Source organism: Homalodisca vitripennis, chromosome X (genome assembly GCF_021130785.1).
Source record: "Homalodisca vitripennis isolate AUS2020 chromosome X, UT_GWSS_2.1, whole genome shotgun sequence".
Lineage (NCBI taxonomy): Eukaryota > Metazoa > Arthropoda > Insecta > Hemiptera > Cicadellidae > Homalodisca > Homalodisca vitripennis.
Genome location: NC_060215.1, coordinates 37,616,954 through 37,638,684, shown reverse-complemented (window position 1 = coordinate 37,638,684; position 21,731 = coordinate 37,616,954). Strand labels below are relative to the sequence as shown.

Below are 21,731 nucleotides of genomic sequence, written 5' to 3'. Positions count from 1 at the left end.
TTGAAAAGTGCCCTGAATGATTAACTTTTGATATACCCTAGTTATTTAAAAGTTCTTTTACTAAAACAATTTTATATGTCTCTACAGTTGAAAACTATTCTTTTTAAACTTGAAATTGAATAATACAGAGAATTCTGGTTAGTAAATCTTAAGGCAGATCTTAAGGCTAAAGACTACCTACCCGTGTTGAGATAAGTGTTGGTGTCTTGGCCAGCAGGCTCAGAGGGTTGCAAGAAATCTTCAGGGGCTGTGACAGTGTTGGATACAGTTCTTCTAGAAGTGAGTACCAGAGGTACCTCACCATCTACCAGGGTATTCAGGTAGGTGTAGGTCGTGTGGAATACTCCAGTGGCAAGACTAGGGCTGGCCGTCAGAGTCACCTAAACACCATAAGGATAAGGGCAAGAAATACTCTAAGAAAATTGTACTTAAAATTAAAACTATATACAACAAAAAAAGGTACGAGACCAAACTGAGCCAGATTATAAAAGGTGTTTAGTATCCAAAAGTAGTTCTGCTATTGTTATTAAAAACATAAGGGTGTGCCACCCCCTTCCTGCTTTAACAGGAGAGGCTGGTCAGAGCTGACTTTCCCTTCTTTTGAGGGTACATGTCTTGAGATTAGTGACCTAAAAAAGGTCCTTATAGGACCAGATGCAATTTTCTAAGTTCCTTGTCCTAACAGAACAAAAAAATCAGATATGGAGCTTGATAAATTCAAAATGGTAGTTGTGCTAAAACGATTTTAAGATTTGGACTTTAAAATGCATATATTTGAAAAGCTGTAAATTTATTGAGTACTTGTTGTTTACAAAAAGAATTACTCTCAGTCTCACTCTTATCTTACAATATTTGTATAGAGTTCTTCCATTACTAAAAGTTAAAATGGTCATAAGTATACAAATATTATAGTTTTATTAATTTTTGACCCATAATTTTAAGTCGGTCTTTAAATTTGTAATGTTGCTAAAGTAATGATTTGTATACAATTTTAGACTCAATAAAAATATTAAGTATTTTTATGAGAAAACTGGCTGTGGTTTCAATTTTAAATACTTTCTGAGGAAATAGACTGTGAAGGAAAGATCACAAATTTTAACTTTGTTATCAGAAACTAACAGGTATATAATTATGTTTGATGTTTTAATGTTTTATGATTCCTACTTAAATAATTTAAAACCAACATTTGCAAAAATAAATATTATAATTGAACGTTATTTATGAACAGGATTGTCTAAAATTAGACATATTAAGAGCCTTGCTTGGTTTTGTAAGTAGCATATAACTGTTATATAAGTTGTTTCAGTTTGGATGATATATTTTATTCAAAGGATTTAGGGTTCATGGTCCTTTTTTATTATAGAAGTTGTGCTTAATGGAATCCAGCAACAATTAAGTTACTAAAAACTTTAATATGTAGCGTAATACTAGACCCACGATAAGTATAAAATGAATCAATGTGATATAGCCTACCTGGGTAACTGGTGTTGGTGTAACAGAGACTGAGGGTCGCCTCTCTTCCGTCACCACATTGGACACAACCTCCTCTCTGCTGGATACAACTGTCTTGTCATTCTCTAGCAATGTTGTACGATATGTGTACGTTGTCAGGTAAGTCTTCGTCACCAGCTCTTGGGTCTCCTGCGAAATATACACAAGAGGGAACAAATTAAACGTAGTAATAATGAATGTTAAGACCACCAGTGCTTTAGTTTTAGTACTATAGAACAATTTAACAGACTTTTCAGACTGAATTGTCTATAGTTCTACAGGAAGGACATTGAATTTGTGACTTAATTTATTGAAATTTGCTTAAATTGTGAACAAAAAGGGAATTTGAAACCCCTATGAAGTCAGAGTACTAGTCAAGAGTACAAAATCCGGATGTATGGTAAAAATGTCAAAAAATATTTGTACCAATTTATATTTGTTAAATAAGTCAACAACTTATGTTTAACCTATAAAATTCTCAGATATAGACTCCCGAAAATGGGTAGTCTACAACTCCCACATTCTCTGGTGATATTATGTGTGTTAAAGTATTTTACATTCTCCTCTTCTTTCTCTATTATTTCTGTGACTATTTTATATTATTGTGTAAAGAATTAAAATATCATAAAATTTGAAGTGTGTTTAAAGTATCATTTCAACAAATTAAAATTGTTTGCATTAGCTTACTTGAGTGGCATCTTGAGGCAGAAGCATCATCATGGCATCGGTTAGGGTACTAGGGGCTAAGGTGATGGGACGAGTGAGAGATGGCAGCTTCCTAAGGATCTCAGGTGCACCTGGCATCGTTGTGCGATCTCCTGCAACTATCACCTCCACTCCATTGCTCATCACCTTAGTGGCCAGGGGGAAGGCCCTCCCCTCGTCCTCTTCCGCTGCCGTGGCTAACAGTCCCAGAGACTCAGTGAAATACCGTTAGGTAATTGGGGCATATTTCAGACTGCTTTTGTTTAAAAGTCAAAGAGCAATAAATACATTTTAAAATTGTATTGGAAATAAATTCCTGATCAGGGATTTCCTAGTCTTCAAACATTTAAAACACATGCCTTTCAAGAAAAGTTTTAAAGACATAAAATTTATTTTTTATTAACTTCTAAAGATTTCAAATATAAATATATTTGACTGGAATCTCATTATTATAAAGCCACCATGAATATCAGGTCTACTTATTTTGGTAAGCAGAGTCAAATCTATACAATAAATGTTTTTATAAAACTTACACAAAAACAGTAGTTGTATTTCTTGGAAAAATTAACAAATGTTGTGTTGTTATTAATGATTATATATAATTATAATACAAAGACTGGATACCATTTTGAAACAGTGGGGTTACAAGAAATATTTACTATTACCTTAAAAGTATATCAACAATAGACATTTTCCAATACTTAATGCATAAACAGGATCTAGTTTTTAAGGCCATTAATTATTAGGATATATATTTATATATATTTATGATTCCTTTCCGTTAGTTTAGCTCTTAAAGTACAGCGAATGTAACAGAGTAAAAAAGAGGATCAGTACAGTCTAATATGGGCAGTAATAAAAAAAGGGATTCCTGCCCATACAGGATTTTAGGCTGTGGTATCTCAAATTCTAATACCATACACATACGAGTATTAGAAGTTTTTTGCTTTTCCATACACAGTGCCATTTTTTTGGCACCAGTTCTCCAAAACGCATTTTTGGGGTCTAACAGGCATACATAGTCAACAGATAATTCTAACATGGTTCTAATGCAATACAGCAAATCTAGAGGTTGGAGAAGTTTCAGAATCATATTTTTAAAACTTATAATTAACAACAAAATCTACTCATTGTAACCAAATACGTATTTATAATAAATTAAAATCTGATAAAATAGATTCTAATGATTTTCATCACTTATAATACATTGATATTTTAATTTTTATTATCATAACAACATTTTAAAATTATACTGATAAATTTTCAGTGCATTAAACATGTTGTAATATTAATTGTTACAGTAAAATTACTTTTACTTTGACCAAACAACGACTAGTATCAATTGAAAAGTAAAAAAAAAAAAAAAATGTTACATTACAATATAAAACATTCCATAGCTATGTTAAATTCTTACCAAAGATTATAAATTTCATATAGAGTTTCTGATTACTGTTGTCATTTTATTTTTGTACCAGTCACATGCTTTTATTTTATATTTAAAAGTCGGGATGGACATACATAATAGTATCTTTTTTAAACTGCAATGTCTACCCCTTCTAAATCAATAATCTACGTAAAAGAGATTTCCTCAGAAATGTTAGTCTGTTTTTTAAGATGGTTTTTTATAATACAATAATTGATATTTTTGCTATACAAAAACTTTAGTTGCATAAAACTTACTAACCTTCATGGTTTTGTTTTCTTTATGCATACATTTTAAAAAATTACTTAAAAAAATACATTTTTGTATTTTTTAGATATAATATTACAGTTTTTAGGATTTTCCTGTTTTCTTTAATCATTTATCCTAAATTTTAAACCAATTTCTCTTATCCACAAGTATTTTTAAATATTCTTCAAGACAAATTTATTATGAAACTTTTATACATTTCAAATTCTATTGAATAGAATTCAAATTATTGAGAATTTGCTACCAGCAAAATAAAATGTTTATATTTATGTTTTTTTTACTTTTATCAATATTGTTATGTAAAACAAATTTTCATTTCCATTTTTTATTTCATATTTGATTTTTCAATTTTTAAACTAAAAATGTAAAATACCATTTTTTGCACTTCAGGCACACTATGATTAGGAGTGTTTTTATGAGATGAGGAAATGCTAAGATCTCTTCTAAAGAATTCTAAGAGATAAAAAGAATTCTTCTAAAGAAATACATCTGAAAAGTATGTTTTTCTCAAAACAATATAAATGGACATACTTTTTCATAATGTGTTGACTGTACTGAATGAGACTCCAAAATTAGGTTTTTGTTCATTATGTGATGATAAAAACTATAATTTATCATAATATAAAGACAATCTGATAAAATCACAACAATAGTATAAAAACTATTTTTATGTGTGGAAGGTTATATATTTAAACTATAAAGTGTTAAAACATATATTTAAAAAAATAACTATTCTATACACCAAACCAACCGACAGAAATTAGTTGGAGAAACAGAACAAGAAACAAGAACACAATATCAACCAACAAAGAACATATAAACTGTACAATAGATGATGGAAGAAACTATCTCACCTGTTTCCAAATTGGCCACAACAGGTAAAGTCAGAGTTAGTGTCTTCAGTGCTGGTTTGACAGAAGTTGAGGAAGTTATAATACTCTCTGTGCCGCTCACTCTTGTAACAACATAGGTATAGGTTCTTAGTCGGGTTGAGGTTATGGTAGTCGTTATATAAGATGTTGGACTTACTGGAGCCTCAGGTACTTCTGAGTGTGAAGACAGGTAAGGAGAAGTGGAGGATTCTGCTAAGATTGATGTTGATGATTCATCTAAATTGGGAGTAGTCAAAGATATTTGTCCGTCTAATTCTTCGGATAGAGAAGAAACTGGGGGTATATCTGATGGAAGTATACTGCTAACTTCAAACAATGATGTACTCAGTATTTGGTGAGTTTTTGATGGCAAGATTTTACTTTGGCTAGATGAATATTCACTTACAGGAACTAAGTATTTTTTTGAACTTTGTTTTCTTGATCTAAATGTTGGTTCAGAAGTTGAAGCCAAGGACAAAACAGAAGTTGAAACTGGGTGGTGTCTCCTAGTACCAGGATATCCTGTAATAGTCCTCGATGGTTTTCTTGTTACGGAAGACCTGGTAGGTCTAACAAACTTTGGAGGACTTTCAAATTCAATTGTATTTTCAGGTGGAATTGATATTGACACAACAGCTGATGGTGTCATTGTGTCTGGTGCACTTGATGATTGTTCTTCATGTTCCTGTGTTATAAATGTGTTAAGAACTTCTGAATCAGGATGATCTGATTCAGACGGTTGGAAAAGTGACAGCTCTTGAGAAGATAGTTGGGTTGTATTCAGCATTGGTGCTAAATTACTAACTTCATCAAAGGCACTTTTTGATAAAGGTTCTGTATTCAGCATTGGTGCTAAACTACCAACTTCATCAAAGGCACTTTCTGATAAAGGTTCTGTATTCAGCATTGGTGCCAAACTACCAACTTCATCGAAGGCACTTTCTGATAAAGGTTTTGTATTCAGTTGTGGTTCAGCTGTAGATGGTGTGATATCTATTTGTATTTCTTCAGTTGGTTCATAGAACCAGATTGTACTTTCTGGGATGTCCTTGTTTTGAATACCACTGTTCACAAAAGAGTTCAACATTAGAGATTGGTTATCTGAAATCCAAGCAGGTATTCTGATTTGATCAATATCTGCTTCTTGACTGAACTCACTTATTTCACTTTCAGGAAGTTTGGTATCATCAACTGCTTTCTCTCTATAATCTGAATAGTTAGTGTCATCATTTGTTTCCTCAATTTCACTATAAATCGAAGGAGTTTCATAATCATAATCACTTTGTAAACCACCATAGAAGTTTGAAAATATGGTTGCTGGTTGAATTGGCTCTTCAGTGTTTACTACAGGCCTTTTTTTCGTGATTATAATTCTTCTCCTAGTAGTTGGTTCAATAGATACTGGAGATACTGACATAGTAATGGGCCTTTTTCTTGTAACAAGTACTTTCTTTTTTTTCCTGTGGACGGATTCTGCTGGCTGTGGTGTTACTGTTGGATAAACATCTGATGTTATTTGATCGTAAGTTTCTGATGATTGAATGTTATGGTTAAGGTTGTATTCATCCTTAGAATTTGTAACCATATAATGGCTTTCATATTCATTAGAAGTTATAGGACGTCTTCTTCTGACAGCAACTCGTCTGCGAGGCGAGGAAGGTTGTTCTGGAAAATTATTATCCTCTTGTTTTGGTCTTAATCTGATTACTTTAACTTTTCTTGTTCCAAAATCAGACAATTTTGTTAAAACATCTTGTGTTTGCAATAACTCTTGATGAGTAATATCATGTGATCGCTGAGCTTCTGATGGATCCAAATCTTCATCAATATTTACCCTTCTTTGAACTGGTACTCGAACTCTGATTCGTCTTCTCTTTGGTTGTTCAATAGGTCTATCCTCAAGTTGACGTTTTATTCTAATTAATTTATCATTGTTCACAAATAAGAAATCATCATAGTTGTTTAGAGTTGTGTTGCTCCAATCTTTATTTTTAATGCCTATCCGCTGTAGTGGAGCAACTTCAGCGGGGCTTTTGGATAAAAAATGACCGGTAGGTTTTTTAATTGTTTTGGATGAAGTAGCTTTAAATTGGTTTGTTGCTGGTTCTTGAACAATATTAGATGGGTTCCCAAATGTGTATTCTGTATTAATTTTAACCTGGTCACTAGTGAGGTATCTACTTACATCACCAACTATGCTCTCTAAACTTTGTGTCTCTTGTTCACTTCCTTCCACTGAGACTTCATTTAATGCAGACATTACATAATAGTTCTCAAAACCATCATCAGGAGTTGAAAATGAGCTTCCAATCTCTGGTAACTTAGAATATTCCAATTTATATTTATCTATGTCATCAAACTTGTATTCAACCTCTCGTTTACGAACAGTTACCGAGCTCTCTTCTCCCAGTGTTACTGTGGACAATACGGTGCTAAACTCTCCTGGTCTTCTCCCAGATACATAAAGGGTAACTACACTTGTATCGGCAATTGGTGGAGGAGGTGCATCTTGTGGTTTTTTAGAACCATTCTTAACTTTAATTTTCTTTCTAGTTTTTGGTTCCAGTTTTGGCTGGTCAACTACATCCTCCAACTCTGATTCTTGAAGAGTTAGACTATCATCAGATTCTTCATTTGGTCGTCTTCTCATTACGAATCTCTGAGTAGGCTCTTCAACTTGCAGTTTTTCTTCCTGGATGTTTAAAATATCTTGTGGAAGAATCTGTTGTTGCAAAGTTCCCAACAGCGGGTTGATTGTAGGCTGTTGAGGTGCAGGGCCTAGGAGTTGTGCTTGGAGTAAAGCAGGAATCAGTAGAGAGTTGATTTGCTGAGGGTTTGCAGCTAAAGCTGCGGTAGGCGTCACAACCACAGTCTCAGTCAAGTATTCGGTGGCTGTTATTACTTGTGTTGAACTGTCCACAATGGTAGTTAGAATTTCTTTTCCTCTGAAGGTTAGTGGAAGTACTGTAGATGTATGCTCTGTAACAGTAGTGACATAAGTAGTGGTCTTTGTCTTAAACTCTGTTGTAGGAGTAGATGGAGCTAATTGTTGATTTTGTAAACCTAAAAGAGGGTTTAGTTGTTGAGCATTTGGTTGAAGGTTCAGGTTTCCAAGTAAAAGTTGGGAAAGTAACAGATTTGCCAAAGGAGCATTAGCTGCTATTTGAGGTTGAATAGTATTGACTTCTTGTTTGACATCATAAACTGTACTAGGGACAATATGTGAGAAAGAAGTTTTCCTTCCTCGCAATGTTGTAGGAGTAAATGTAACACTAGTGGTAGGTGTCTCATATACGAGGAACTTAGTGACCTCCATAGCACCATTTGGAAGAGTGCTTGTAATCTCACTAGTTAGTTGTATTACTACATTTCCATCCTTTGCAGTTCCTGTTGTGTATTGATGTGGGCCTAGAACTTCCAAGCTGGGTTTGGCAGTAATTATATTTTTATACTCTGTTACTTTACCATTTACTACAGGTATAGTTACTTCAGTTGGAATTTGATGAGTTACTGTAATAGTTCCATCAAAACTTGATGGAGAGAAAGAAAAGGTATCAAAGTCAGTACTGTCACGATATCTTGACCTACTTGTAGGTCTTCTACTACTCGTGTATCTTCGACCACTGTTTCTTGATGTGTATGTTGTTTCTTGTTGTTGAGTACGAGATGTTTGAGTCCTTAACCTTGGTGGTTTAAGTCTCTGGGGAGCACTTGTAGTTTCAGAAGATGTTGGTCTCCGTCTAGATGTTGGCCTCTTAAAATTTGATCTAGTAGTTTGTGATGATTTATCTCTTAATGTGAATTGTGATCTTCCAGAATTGGTGGATGCTTTTGTTGGTCTTACTCTGGGTTGATTTTTCTCTGTCTGCCCTCTTGAGCGAGGAGTATATCTGCCAGAAGATCTAGTTGTTGGTGGTTCTGATGGAGCTGGTTCATCATCTGCATAGTCTGGTGATGTTGTTCTTGATGTTGGTCTATGATACCTACTCCTGTAATTCCTAGAACCATATTCAACAGCCTGCCGTTTTGTCCTTGGACGTCTAAAACCTTGGAAAGGCCTGATCTGGACGGTATTTGGACTTAAGACTCTGCCTCTTCTGTCAGTTTTTGCAGTTTCTGTAGTTGCTGTTTCGTTTGCTGCTGTATGCTGTGTATCTGAATGCTCAGAACCCTCATAGTCATTATCTGAAAAATCGTTTTCTTCATCTAACTTTGCGTCATTTTGTTCGTCGTCTTCAAGTTTTTCCTCTTCTTTTTCTTCTTCTTCGGCTTCTTCAGCTGGTGTAGGTTTCCTAAGAAAACCTCTTGGAGGAAATAAACTGTTTGACGGTCTCTGACGGTTTCTAGGAGGGAAGGTTGGTGATGGTCTGTTTCTTGTGGGTGTCAAAGGTGTTGTTGGCGAACCCCTACTATCAGGCCTTCGAAGTAGAGAGTTTCTTCTAGCAGGTGATGTTGTAGGTTTTGGTGTTGTAGTTGTTGTTGAACTTCTCTGCAATATGGGTGGTCTTCTAAAACGAAGAAGTGGATTATTACTTCGTCTGGGTGATTCAGTTGTGGTTGTTGTGGGGGGCGAAGTCTCTTGCTCTTCTTCTTGTTCAATATACAAAGTATCTTCAGTTACAACAGTTGTACCTCCAATATCATTTGTATTAACTATATCTTCAGTAGTTGAAATCACTGTCTGAGAAGGCTTTCCAAGACCAGAGGACAATGTTGGACGTATTCTAAACCGAGAACTTCCAATTAATCCAGATGAGCTTCGTTGTCCGACTGAAGTTCTATAGTTGAACCCACCTCGTTTCGAACTTGAACCAAATGAGGCTGAAGCTGTTGGTACAACTCTTGCACTTGACCTTCCTCTGTAATTACTTTGGCTGGAGGATGCTAAACCAATGCTACCAGTTGAGCTTCCACGTCTTCCAGAGAATCTTCTTCCTGATGAAGCTGATGCAGTAGCTTGAATAGCATTTGATGAACTCGATCTTCTTCCTCCTGCAAATCTATTTCTACTTGATCCAAATCCTCTCTCACTTGATTTTACTGCAGGAGTAGCTGTAATTGTAGGAGTAAATGCATTCCTTGTAATTGTAGTAGCACTACCTATATCTCCGGTTTTCTTTTTAGGCAAAAATGTTGGGCGAGGTCTGGACGCGAAAGGTCTTATTACAGGCGTGAAAGTTTTCTTACGAGTTGAGAAAGACAACCTAGATTTAGATCTTCCCTTTGAACTATCATCGTCATCCTCAATTTTCACTGTCTTCATTTTCAGTGTGATGGGATTCATCATCCCCTATAGAACTTTCAACCACTGCTGGTGAAGGTGATGGAGATACCGTAATTGTAGAAGAAATTCCTACTTCACCAGTTGAAGTAGCTGCAATGTCCACAACAGGAGTAGGAGTCATTTCAACCTTAAAGCTTGAAGTACTCTCAATAATTTGAGCATACCTCCCTTCAATCAAAGTCCCAATAACACGAGACTCATAAAATGTTGTAGTTTTATCTTTTACTATTGATCCTTCTATTAGTCTAACAAGCCCAGTTCTGAAAGTTTTTGAACCCACTACTGTTGTTGATGGATCAAGGGATTGCACAGCTGTTTTCTTATCTTCATCAACTCGTACGGATGTTGTACTTTCAATAACTTGAGCATATAACTTGTCAATGTATGTACCTACAGCCTTTGTTGTAAAGAATGTTGTGCTTATTCCTTCAGCATCAACAATTTTACCCTCATTTATTGAAACAACACCTGTAGTTTGAGCATCGGCAAAAGATGCTTTGGTTGATGTAGGAGTGGTAACAGTTGGTGATATAATTTCAGTTGAACTTTCCAAAATCTGAGCATATAGGCCATCAATATAGGTTCCAAATACATCTGTAGAAAGTAATGTTGTGATTCCATTGTTTACTTCACTAGTCCTAATGGTTGAAATAAGGCCAGTTGGCTTAAGTTCAGGACTTAGAACAGTTTGTGTTTTATTTAAGTCATCTTTACTGGATTCAGTAGGCTCAGTGGTAGTAATTTCAGTGGTATCGCCAATATCAGCTGTAGGAGTTACAATATTAGTCACTGTTTCCAGACGGCTATTTAAAACGGTACTGTTACCAATATACGATGTTGTAAAATAAGTGTATGTAGTGTAAAATGTAGTAGGCTCCAAATCTTGAGATGACGAAGAAGAACCATCATCTGTTAATGAAGTTTCTTTCTCATCCTGAGTTTCTTTATTTGATAGCTCCGGAGTGGTAGGTGAAGGTGTTATTGTTACAGGCTCCGTTGTGCCCTCTGCAACACCAGGTACTAATTGTTTTGGTTCTAATAGAGAATCTACTGAATTTTCTCCAACTATGGATGTAAGTACTGTAGGTAAGACTAATGAAGTGACAGAAGTTGGAGTAATATCAATACTCTGAGTAGGCTCCGACTCTGTAACTGTTGGAGTTACAATATTCGAGATAGTTTCCTCTCTACTGGTTACCATTGTGCTTCCATCTTTGTACAAAGTAGTCCAATAGGTAAAAGTTGTAAAGTATGTGATTGGAAGTGTAGCTTCTTCAGGACTCAATGAAGCTTCAATATCAGATGGCCCAAGGGTTTCGGTGACAACATTCGTAACTGTATCCAACCTACTGATAACGTCACTTGTGGTGCCTTTATAAACTGTTGTAAAGTATGTAAATGTAGTATAGCTGGTTTGTAAGAGGATTGTAGGTGAAAATGAAGGTTCAATCTCTTCGGTGTTGCTCTCTGATGTAATTTGGTCATCAGGGTCATCATAACTTTCTCTATAAACCTTCCTGCTACCTCCTGAACTGCTGCTAGTTACATCAACTACTACAGTTTGAAGGACTTCTGCATCTTCTGCTGAAGTGATCCCAAGAAGTATTTTTTCCTCTTTTGACAATTCCTGTTGTTTAGCTGACATTAAATCTTGGTTTTCAACAGTTTTAGTATTATCTGATGACTGGCCTCTTGACATTGTTGTGTCATACTTGTATGCATCGTCTATATTTGTTGCTTGAATGTCGTGATCACTAAACAACGCCTCAGATAATGGAGCTATTTCATTATCTTTTATTTTGGCCCTGGAAATTGTACTGTCATAAAGTCTAGTAGGTGTTGTCCTCAAAGATACAGCAGGATAAGTTTCAGGTACATCTTGCGGTGATTCAACTTGCTCATCTGGTAAAACTGATACGTAATCAGAACTAAAAAAAGGCACCTGAGATGTTGGTTGAATATCGGATAATAATGAATTTGGACTAATAACATTTGTATACACTTCAGTTCTACTTTCAACTTCAGTTTCACCATCAACAAAAACTGTTGTAAAGTATGTATAAGTAGTGTAAAATGTTTTATACCCATCCTCCGTTATTTCATTTACACTATCTAAAGCAGGTGTTGGCGTTCTTAATTCTTTTTCAATATCAACAGATTCTAAAGTAGATGTGAATAATTCCTCATCTGGAATATTTATTGGATCTTCAAAATATTTTGTTGTTGGTCTACCGATTCCTACACTTGTTGGAGCTGGTTCCAAAACATCAGATGTAAAAGGAACGTTTGTAATACCCTTACCAAATAATCCTGCCACTGCCGGATCAGATGCAAAAGTGTTATCTAAAGTAGTTGTTATTACATTTGTTACAACAACTTCTCTACTTGAGACACTAGTACTAGACTCTTGAAAAAATGTTGTTAGGTATGTATAAGTTGTGTACAGAGTTTTAAAAATCAAATCCACTTCTTCTTCTTGTACCTTAGGTGTTGTAGGGGACAATGTTGTTTTTTCATCCTCATCCTCTTTCTCAGTAGTTGTTAATACTTGAGGTGTTGTTAGTTCTGGTATCGTGACAGGTATTTGTGGTGTTGTTGGTTCTGTCGCTTTGGCTTCTTCAGTTGCAGTAATATCTTGCGGATTTGTTGATGGAACAAATTCAGTAATGACTTCTAATGGAGCAACTGTTGTGCTCATGAATTCATCATCGTCAACACTTAAGACTTTGGTAACATACATTATATCTTGTGACGTCACCTCTCTTGATCTAATTGAGGTTGTCTGTCCACCATTTTCATCTGGAATGAAAAAGGTTGTTAAGTATGTAAAGGTTTTATAAGCTGTTGAAGGAACTATTTTTGTGATATATTCAGACGTGGATTCAGGTTCTGTATACTCATCAGGAACAGTGATTTGGTCCTGTTTTGAAGAGTCAATTTTATGGGCACTATCTACCTCGTTAGATAGTTCATTTTCGGAAGTAGTTTCGTCAGGAACCACAGCTTGTGCATAATTTGAAGTAGTTTCTGGTAAAGTTTCTTCAGTAGTTGTTTCATTTTCTTCAGTTGTTGTGTTTTCGGATACAGGCGTTGTTTCTTCTAAGTCAACTGATTTTGAAATAGCAGAAGTGGAACTGGGTGCAATTCCAATTCCAACTCCTGTAGTAGTTATAACACCATCTCCAACATTTATAAATACACTAGAAGCAGACTGAATCAATTGCTTATATGCACCATCAATGACAGTTCCATAAACAAAAGAAGTAAACACAGTGGTTGTGCCATTAAAAGCCTCAGTTCCACCTATTGATTTTAAGAGACCAAGAGCTTCTTCTGCAGGGTTATATACCTGTGTAGTCGTTGTAGCAAATGTTGATAAAGGTTCTGTAGGTCTTATTTCTTGAGACATAAAGTCTTCAGAAGATACCACTTCCATACTTGATTGAATTGTGTCACTGTGTTCAAAAAATGAAGAAGAAGGTTCAATACTAGGTACATTTTCGTTATCTTCGGGAAGTTTAGAAGAAATATAGACTGGTTCATATGCTTTACTTTCCCTGACAACTGGATCGGCAAGTATGGTTGGTAATGTAGTGTGCATACTAAGAGAGTGACCAGTAACTGTCTTAGTAGCCATACCGGGGGAATGAGACATGAAAGTCTTAACAGTTGTAACTACAGGCATTGCTGCATCTTCAGGTCGTAAAGTAGCTTCTCCTGTAATAGAAGTCACCGCTCCTGCAAGTTGAGGATCTGGTGTCTTAGGCATAAATACTATCACTGTATCACCAACTGTAGTAGTGAAGTCAGCAAAACCAAAGTATGTTACGGTATCTAATTTCTTTTCCTGTTTTACTGGTATTCCTCCCCTAAATAAAGCCTTTCCATTTCTCTTCCCTGGCTTGATTAGTTCTTCTTTTTTCTCTTGAGGGTCATCAAATGAAAATCCACTAGGTGCAAACTCATGTCTGACTGTGAAGGTAGGTAAATCATTATTTGGTTTTACAACCTTTGCAGGTTTAATGTCACTGTTCCTTTTCACAGAATATTCTTTCCTTACAGAAACTACATTCTCTCGCTCATCCTCATTAGGAACAAACACTTTTTGAATGTTTTGCCGTGTATCTGATAAATCAAATAGATCATCCAGTGTCAGTTTATTGTAGTTGTCATGATTGCTAACTATATCTTGTACTTTTTCCACGTCATCCAGTAACTTTGGCTCAAGATCTAGTACTTGCGATGGTGCAATCTTAGCAGAATCTAAGGGGGAAGCTAATATCTTTGGAAGGATTGTGGGAAAAACTAAAAAGGCGTCAGTCGGTTTTAGTTTCTCTCTTGAAGGTGGACGAGTGTTATCGTAGAATACTCTCGATCCTGTACTGAGCAGGCGAGCGTAAGTCCTCCCTAGAGTGGTCCCAACTACTTGGGTCGTGAACTCTGTGGTGGTCCCCCCTTGGACGAAGGTTCTCGCTGTAGAGGACAAGATCCCCAATGCTTGTGGATTCTTGGCGTCCTCTTCTAACGAGAGAATCGTCACTTCTGGTGGACCATACATAGAAAGAAAGGACAGATACACAAGAGGTTAGTCTGTATCCACTTTTTACAGAGCTGGTTGAAAAATAGATTTAAATTGTGTTGTTAGAAGTTAACGGTTTACCTGTTTTTTAAAACAGCAACATGCTATGTGAGCATTAAAAAATTTAATTATAATATAAACTCATGAGTAACTTATCTAAGATAAGCATTTGATTCATAATAAAAAGAAATTCCAAATGATGTATTTAAGGAATACTTTATGAGTCCAAAATTTGTTTTATTGGATTCCATGAAAAGTTTACTGATTTCAGTATCTATGAAAACATTATAACGTACTATACCTAACAATAATTTATGTTCCATGGTTTAACTTGTAATATCTATGAGAATGTTCAACTTTAAGAAGTATTACAGAGGAATGAAGTATTCTCGTACTTCATTCCTTTTAAATAAAAAATAACACACACAACAATGAAATTGTTATCAAATGAGTTATCAAATAAAAGAGATATTCTAAACGAAACCAAATCAAATGTTCACTGCGGAATTTATCGGAATTTACAAGAGAATCTCATTACAACCCCCAAGGAGTAAAAAAGACAGATTTTTAAAGGGACAAAACTCTATTTCAATATATAGGTTCACAATAAACAATTCAATCCAGTTTTATTCCGAAGTAAAGGATTGGCGTTATTTTGCACCCTACAAAACAATTCGTACTTTTAAATTTTTTTCTAGTTTAAAAATACATGATGAAATATTAATCATAAAGTGATATTTTATATTATTGTATTTAGATTTTCAACCAGCAGTATAAATAAACACAACACAATTATTAAAGCCAAACACAATAGCTCAAAGCTACAAGAAGAGCACATGAGATAAAGAAAATATATATTTGCATAAACCTTTATAAGTGTTGAGTAAATTATAATAGATGTACAATAAAATTAAGATAACTAGTACCAAATAAAATTAGTTAATTCGCTTAAAAATGTTTTATTTTAAATAAATAGCTTTGGAATAGCAAGAACATATTATATTCTATGAAAAATTCACAGCTCTTCTGTAACTCTGGACTTGACACATGTTGAAGAAGTTTTACGTTTTTCAAAGAGCACTGTTTGGACCTGTACCAAGCTGAATAATTAGTATACCAAGAATCATAATTGATTTTGTTATGTTTATTAATTATGGAAAAATTAATATTAATGTCTTATAAAATGGATACCAAAAATGTTCACGCCCATGATTGCTCTTTGAAACACAATAGCCATTTTTTACATACAACTAAGCTCTAATAATAGATAAAAACAGCACAGAAATATGCCATGTAACTTTGAAAAACACCAATAACCCAACATGAACTTTATACATTAATATACAATTAAACACACGAAACAAACACACACACAGACACATACACATACACACAAAACCATGCCGTTGGTGTTGGCACTGTCTAACATTTCAGATACTAATAATCATACCAAATTGTAGTAAGTTTATGTTACATTTATTATCACACGTGAAGTAGTAATAAAGAAGTCGTTAGCAGAGAGTGTTCCAAGAAAGTTCCATTGACACTACTTATTTATGTCTCAAGTTGAACACATTTTCTCTCATATAATTCTTTTTAATGATCAAAAAATGATCTATTTTAAATTAATTGAAAGAAATATTTAAAGGTAGAATTATAACGATGTCTGGTGGATTTCTGTCATTTATATTATCATTTGGATGGGATGTCAGAATGAATGTTTTAGCAGTGTATTAGTACTAAATGTACGAGTATCCTTCTTATCCAAGTTGAAGATTTGCTTGTTGTGGAGTTTAATTTTGGAACTTGTAGTAACTAGGTAAATATGATATTCCAAACACGTTTAGCTTAAGTTTTTAATTTCTTTATAGTAAATAAACGTTTAATAAGTTTAGCTAATTTTGTATGCATGCTCTTTTTAACATCTTATTATAAAATCTAACAAACTTCATACAATTCTATATATATATATATATATATATATATATATATATATATATATATATATATATATATATATATATATATAAGGTTTAGTTCTGGAGTAAGTAGAGACAATTATATTTATTCTAAGTTATTATACTATGAATTAATTGTTATACTTGTAACGATTATTAAGGTTTGTACTTTTTATAGGGAACATTCTAAAAAAAGAGACTTATAATCTAACTTTGAGCAGAATAAAACATTACAAATTAGTGATATTCTAAATCGAGGAGAAATGGTATTCTTACAAAAAAAGTAATGCAGTTTTTTTGCTTACAAAAGATTGAGATTAGTTCTTCTATTATGATTTGCAAACTATCTGTCTATATGATATTGTATGTGTTACCAATCTCGATCAATGAAATAAAGAAGATATGAAATATGATTTAACATGCTCTGACAATATGAGTATTAATCAAAATTGTATCGCATGAGAATAATTGGAACATGATGTTTTTGAATCTATATTAAGTAAGAATATCATAATAATTTTACATTATTTGATGCTTCATATACTTTGGTAGGGGTTCACTAACACGAGTAGTATGTTTATAAACGCTTCTGGAGACTGTTAGCTTAAACTTTGAAAAGTGGTTAAATATGCTTTAATAAACAAAACTACTCCGCTCTGACTTTATATTGTGAAGTGCTTCGTTTAGTTTCAATTCTTCCGTTTGTTGTCTTTGCTTATGTTTAGAAGTTAACGTTCACGAATGGTTTAACAATAATAATAAACAGTTTTAAATGTCCTTTTGCCCTATTGGGAGCTACCTAACAAAAACAAAATAAGTTAAACAGCGTTTATTGATGCTCTTGGTAAATAAAAATAGCTTTTGTTTTCTTACAGAACCATACAAATCAAATTCTTTATTGCAAGGACACATTATACCATAATACTTGACCATAGAAGCATTTCAAACTTTTTTTATCACTTTTAGTGATGAAGCATTTGTTATAGAAATAAAAATACCATTACTTTGCCATAAATAAGGATACATAGCAGTGTAAGAGAGCAGCCACTTGAATGGAAGAGCCCCACGCAATCGGTCTGTTGTTCTAAGCAATGAAGATGTTCTTAAGTGATCTTTCTCCGCTGTAGTATTTAAACTCTATTTAAGAGAGAAACAATAGATAAACCCTGAATATCATGCCCAACACTGGTCTTTAAAAAGACCAATATGAGCATTTGCACCACAGGGGAGCATTTTTAAACAAAATTTAGAGTGACATCTCAGGTCTAAAGTAGCTAAATGTAAGTTTTTAACCAACATGCCAATATCAACACCAATACTAACGGTACTTAATTGGAAATCAGTTGCCTATTTGGATAATGATGCGTTCCTGCATTCCAGTCAGGATTGTCAAGGAAAAGTTGTCTTTAGGGAATTGAATTTCAAGAAATGAGTTTTCGACTGGTTAAAATGATGCCTGTTAACGAAAACCTAACTGAAAAATATAGAAGGATTTTTAAAGATGTTAACAATTATTGGGAAGTCACCGTGACAAAAATAAACATGTGCCATCAGAAAATAAAGTAATCTATATTTTATTTGCTAATATAGTTGTGATTTAGGTAGTTTATATAGAAGAAAGATAATGTATCAAGAACTAAGCGCTGAGATGTTTGTATACCTGTTCTTACAAAGAAAATAGGGACCAATCAATCTACACACTTCTTATTAAGGCTTGGGAAAGATGTAGACCTAAAAGTCCTATGATGTAAAAGTCTCAGATACTGCATTGAAAAAACTGGAAAGGAACGTCAAATCTGAAGAAAACTATGGAAAAGAAAATCACGCTTTCACTGCAGCGAGTGAGCACCAATTTCAAATAAATCTACATTAGAGTTTTTGAGGAGTTAACTATAATATTTGCCAATCTAATAGTGACTGTCCCTCTAAACACCGCTTCACAAACCTACCTCGGCGGGGTATCTGATACAATGTTGAGGACACTTGTAAAGTTTAACGATCCTTGATCTTTATCGGGTGCTCTTGTTGGAATATTTACTTCTACCTGCTCCTTCTTTATGTTTAAGTACTTTATGTTATCTCTAATATTATTCCCGATAAGGCATCAGTAGGCAAATTTATTTACAGTACTTGATAAGTCTCTACCTAATGGATAGGTTTTCAACAGATTTAGATTTATTAATTAGGAATTCATAGTTATAAAATCATTTATTTCTATCTTTATATGCTAATGTTTATAGATCACATGCCATGTAATGGTTGCGATTTGATCACTGGATTTTGGCAATAAGGTTACTTTTGTGTTTAAAAGTGAACATTAATATATGTTATTTCACCACGTGAAGTGATGCTAGGTGCTAATAATAGGGCTGTTACCTTTTCAGGATGACTGATACAGAGCGAAACCAAATTCAAATAGTACTATAGTAGGTTGCTTCCAGCGTATTTCGAGAAATTCTTAAGGCTCGAGGGAGACGTGTTGCTTATTGTTCCAAGATGGCAAGCCGTCATGGAGCGGTAAAAATGTAATCGAGGTAATCCCGATTCTTATATTTAGACGGCTGACGATAGTTAATATAATTAAGTTTCAAGCCAGTACATAATGCCCTAAGTCACTAGGATCTTTACTACTAATAGTCAGTACGTATTTTGTAATTCTACGCTTCCAGAATCTTTCGGAAAGTAACGAGATAATACAAGGTTTTCATTCCAGCGTGAATGTTCAAATACAAGAGCTCTCTTGTGATCTTGCAATCCGTTAGAATGTGACTTTAACAGCCAATTTGAACAACTTTCCACACGTACTATATTGTAACGTTCAATCTGCGGCTGACTCTTCTCAAAATGGAAAGTTATAATTTAATACTGATTTTCGAAAATATACTACTTTTAAATCCGTTTACGAAAATTAGATAACATTAATGGCAAATCGTCACACTGACGTGAAAATTTAAATAACGGTATCAAACTGAGTTAATATTTAAATATCAGTATCGATATACTGTTCAATAGTCAGCATCATTCAGAATAGTTTTGTTTCTAGAACAGTAACTTCAATTCATTAATTATATCGGGTGCATTTACTGTAATGTTATGATTATAAAATAAATTTGTATATAGATGTTATACAGATAGAGTTTTAACACTCACGAGACTATCAACGAGTGTCATTCGGGATACTTGATTAGTGCCTTGGGAGACGTTTTACTCTGATGTGAAGAGAGAATCATTACTTGGCCTGCCGAGTGTTTCAACAAGACGGGATCGTTTAGTGTGTGAATGTACGGGATTCCTAACTGTGTTTAATTACATTGTAACTCTACAAAACACAAAGAAGTTTTTGATTGCTATTAAATAAAATATACAGTGTAAACTCGTATTAAGCAAATAAATTCTTGGTAGGGTACTACATAATATACGATTAATTAATTCGGGTGTACCTATTGTAGCTATAGCATATAATTAATATAAAACAATTTACCATGGAAATAATAGAATTTATTTAATTTATTTTAATAAATGTTCCAGTTGAACTAATAGTTTTAAATGTTACATATGTTACTCGTATTGTTCAATTTATCGTATTAAACCAAAATTTCTGGATTATCTGTTTACTGGCATGAGAATTATTGAATAATATACATGGACATTTCTTAATAATTTTACACTATAATCTACCAAACATGTTTTCTGTTTATCGAGAAAAGCATAAAACAAAAGCTTATGCTACTTTTGGTCCATACAATGTATTTTTAACGTGAATATTTTTATTCTTAGAAATAACCTAAATGAGCCACATATCGTATTGACTTATTACGAAATTTCTTTCCTCCAGTTATATACTGACTTATATACATTAATTAAATGTTGAACTGTATAGTTTTACTTGGTCACACTTTTCGATTTTGATAAACTTAAGTTTCATATCGGCCGCGTAATAAACGACTCTTTTACAGCGTACAATCCATTTTTACAGTTTTTACAGCGCGTTAGCAAACTTCTACCAATGCTGTCGGTAGCCACGATATTCTGGTCTGTATTAAACAGTTTAGTGTAGTTTCATACAACAAATATTCGAACAAGTATCTAAAACCAATACTATCACTTTGTACGGACACTCTCCATTTTGCAATTCCTTGCCTTCTTACGACGATAAGCATCTGTCTATGTCTAGTTTAACTACTATTCGTAATCTTAGAGTTTCATATTTGTATGAAATTTGTAATGTTTGTAGAGTTAAAGTCTTTTAAAACCCGGAGACAACATATAGTATTATACTAACCCAGAATAGCGATTTTCTAAAAAATATTCATATTTTCACTCATAGACGTTTATAAGCTTACAAAGGCTGCTGATTATAATGAGTATGATTGATAGTTCAGTTTATTGCAGTCGAAGACCGTCATTAGTTATTGTTTAATCATTTAAATAACAATAGGTCTAAAATATTACCTGTTTATTATTTATTATTTTTTTATTCGGGTGACAGGTCGGTTGAAAAATGTAAAAAGCATAAATGATTTAGTGAATTACGCTGAAGGTTTTATTGAGGCAAGACCAATGATGTTAAAATTAAATTTGGAATATCTTGAAAGAAAATAACGAGAGCAATAAAATGTATTCATGCAAGAAAAATCTGATTAAAGGATGTTCAGAGCTTATCAATTTAAGTCTTAAAATGAGTATTCCAAGTCACTCAGTTGTACTCGATTTAAGTGTGTAATACTTATTTTGCGACAAAAAGTTTTTTTGACTAAAACCACTAGCTTGACTTTGCTGGACCATTTATTTTACTCGTTCACCGAATATTGTGTAAGTAAAATAAGACAATATATCCGAATGATAAGATTATGAAATAAATTTTACTATCAAAATAAACAGATAATGAATAAGTATTGCAATTCAGGATTACAATTTGACTTTAATGCTGTTTTGTGCAAATACCTTACAGATAAAAAAGCGACAGAAGAAAAAGTTGAAGCCGTGATAATGTTAGAGTGGTTATAAGAGAAATGAATGTGACAATTAGATTTACTAAACGGACGAATAAACAACTAATTGAGTACAGTAGGTGTTATGAACATGTAAGAGTGTTACAACTAACCCTGGTTCACCCTGGTTATTTACAATACAATTAAACGACAGAAATGAT

General features: G+C 33.7%; 1 protein-coding gene across 1 annotated transcript in view; it reads right to left on the bottom strand.

The window, feature by feature from the left end:
* Positions 1 to 21,731, bottom strand: part of LOC124368921 — a 185,471-nt gene that overhangs the window by 29,402 nt on the left and 134,338 nt on the right. Inside the window, 5 exon segments of the mRNA XM_046826467.1 lie at positions 182 to 380; positions 1,474 to 1,641; positions 2,179 to 2,393; positions 4,741 to 10,006; positions 10,008 to 14,584. Of these exon segments, the coding sequence (XP_046682423.1) occupies positions 182 to 380; positions 1,474 to 1,641; positions 2,179 to 2,393; positions 4,741 to 10,006; positions 10,008 to 14,584 (10,425 nt within the window).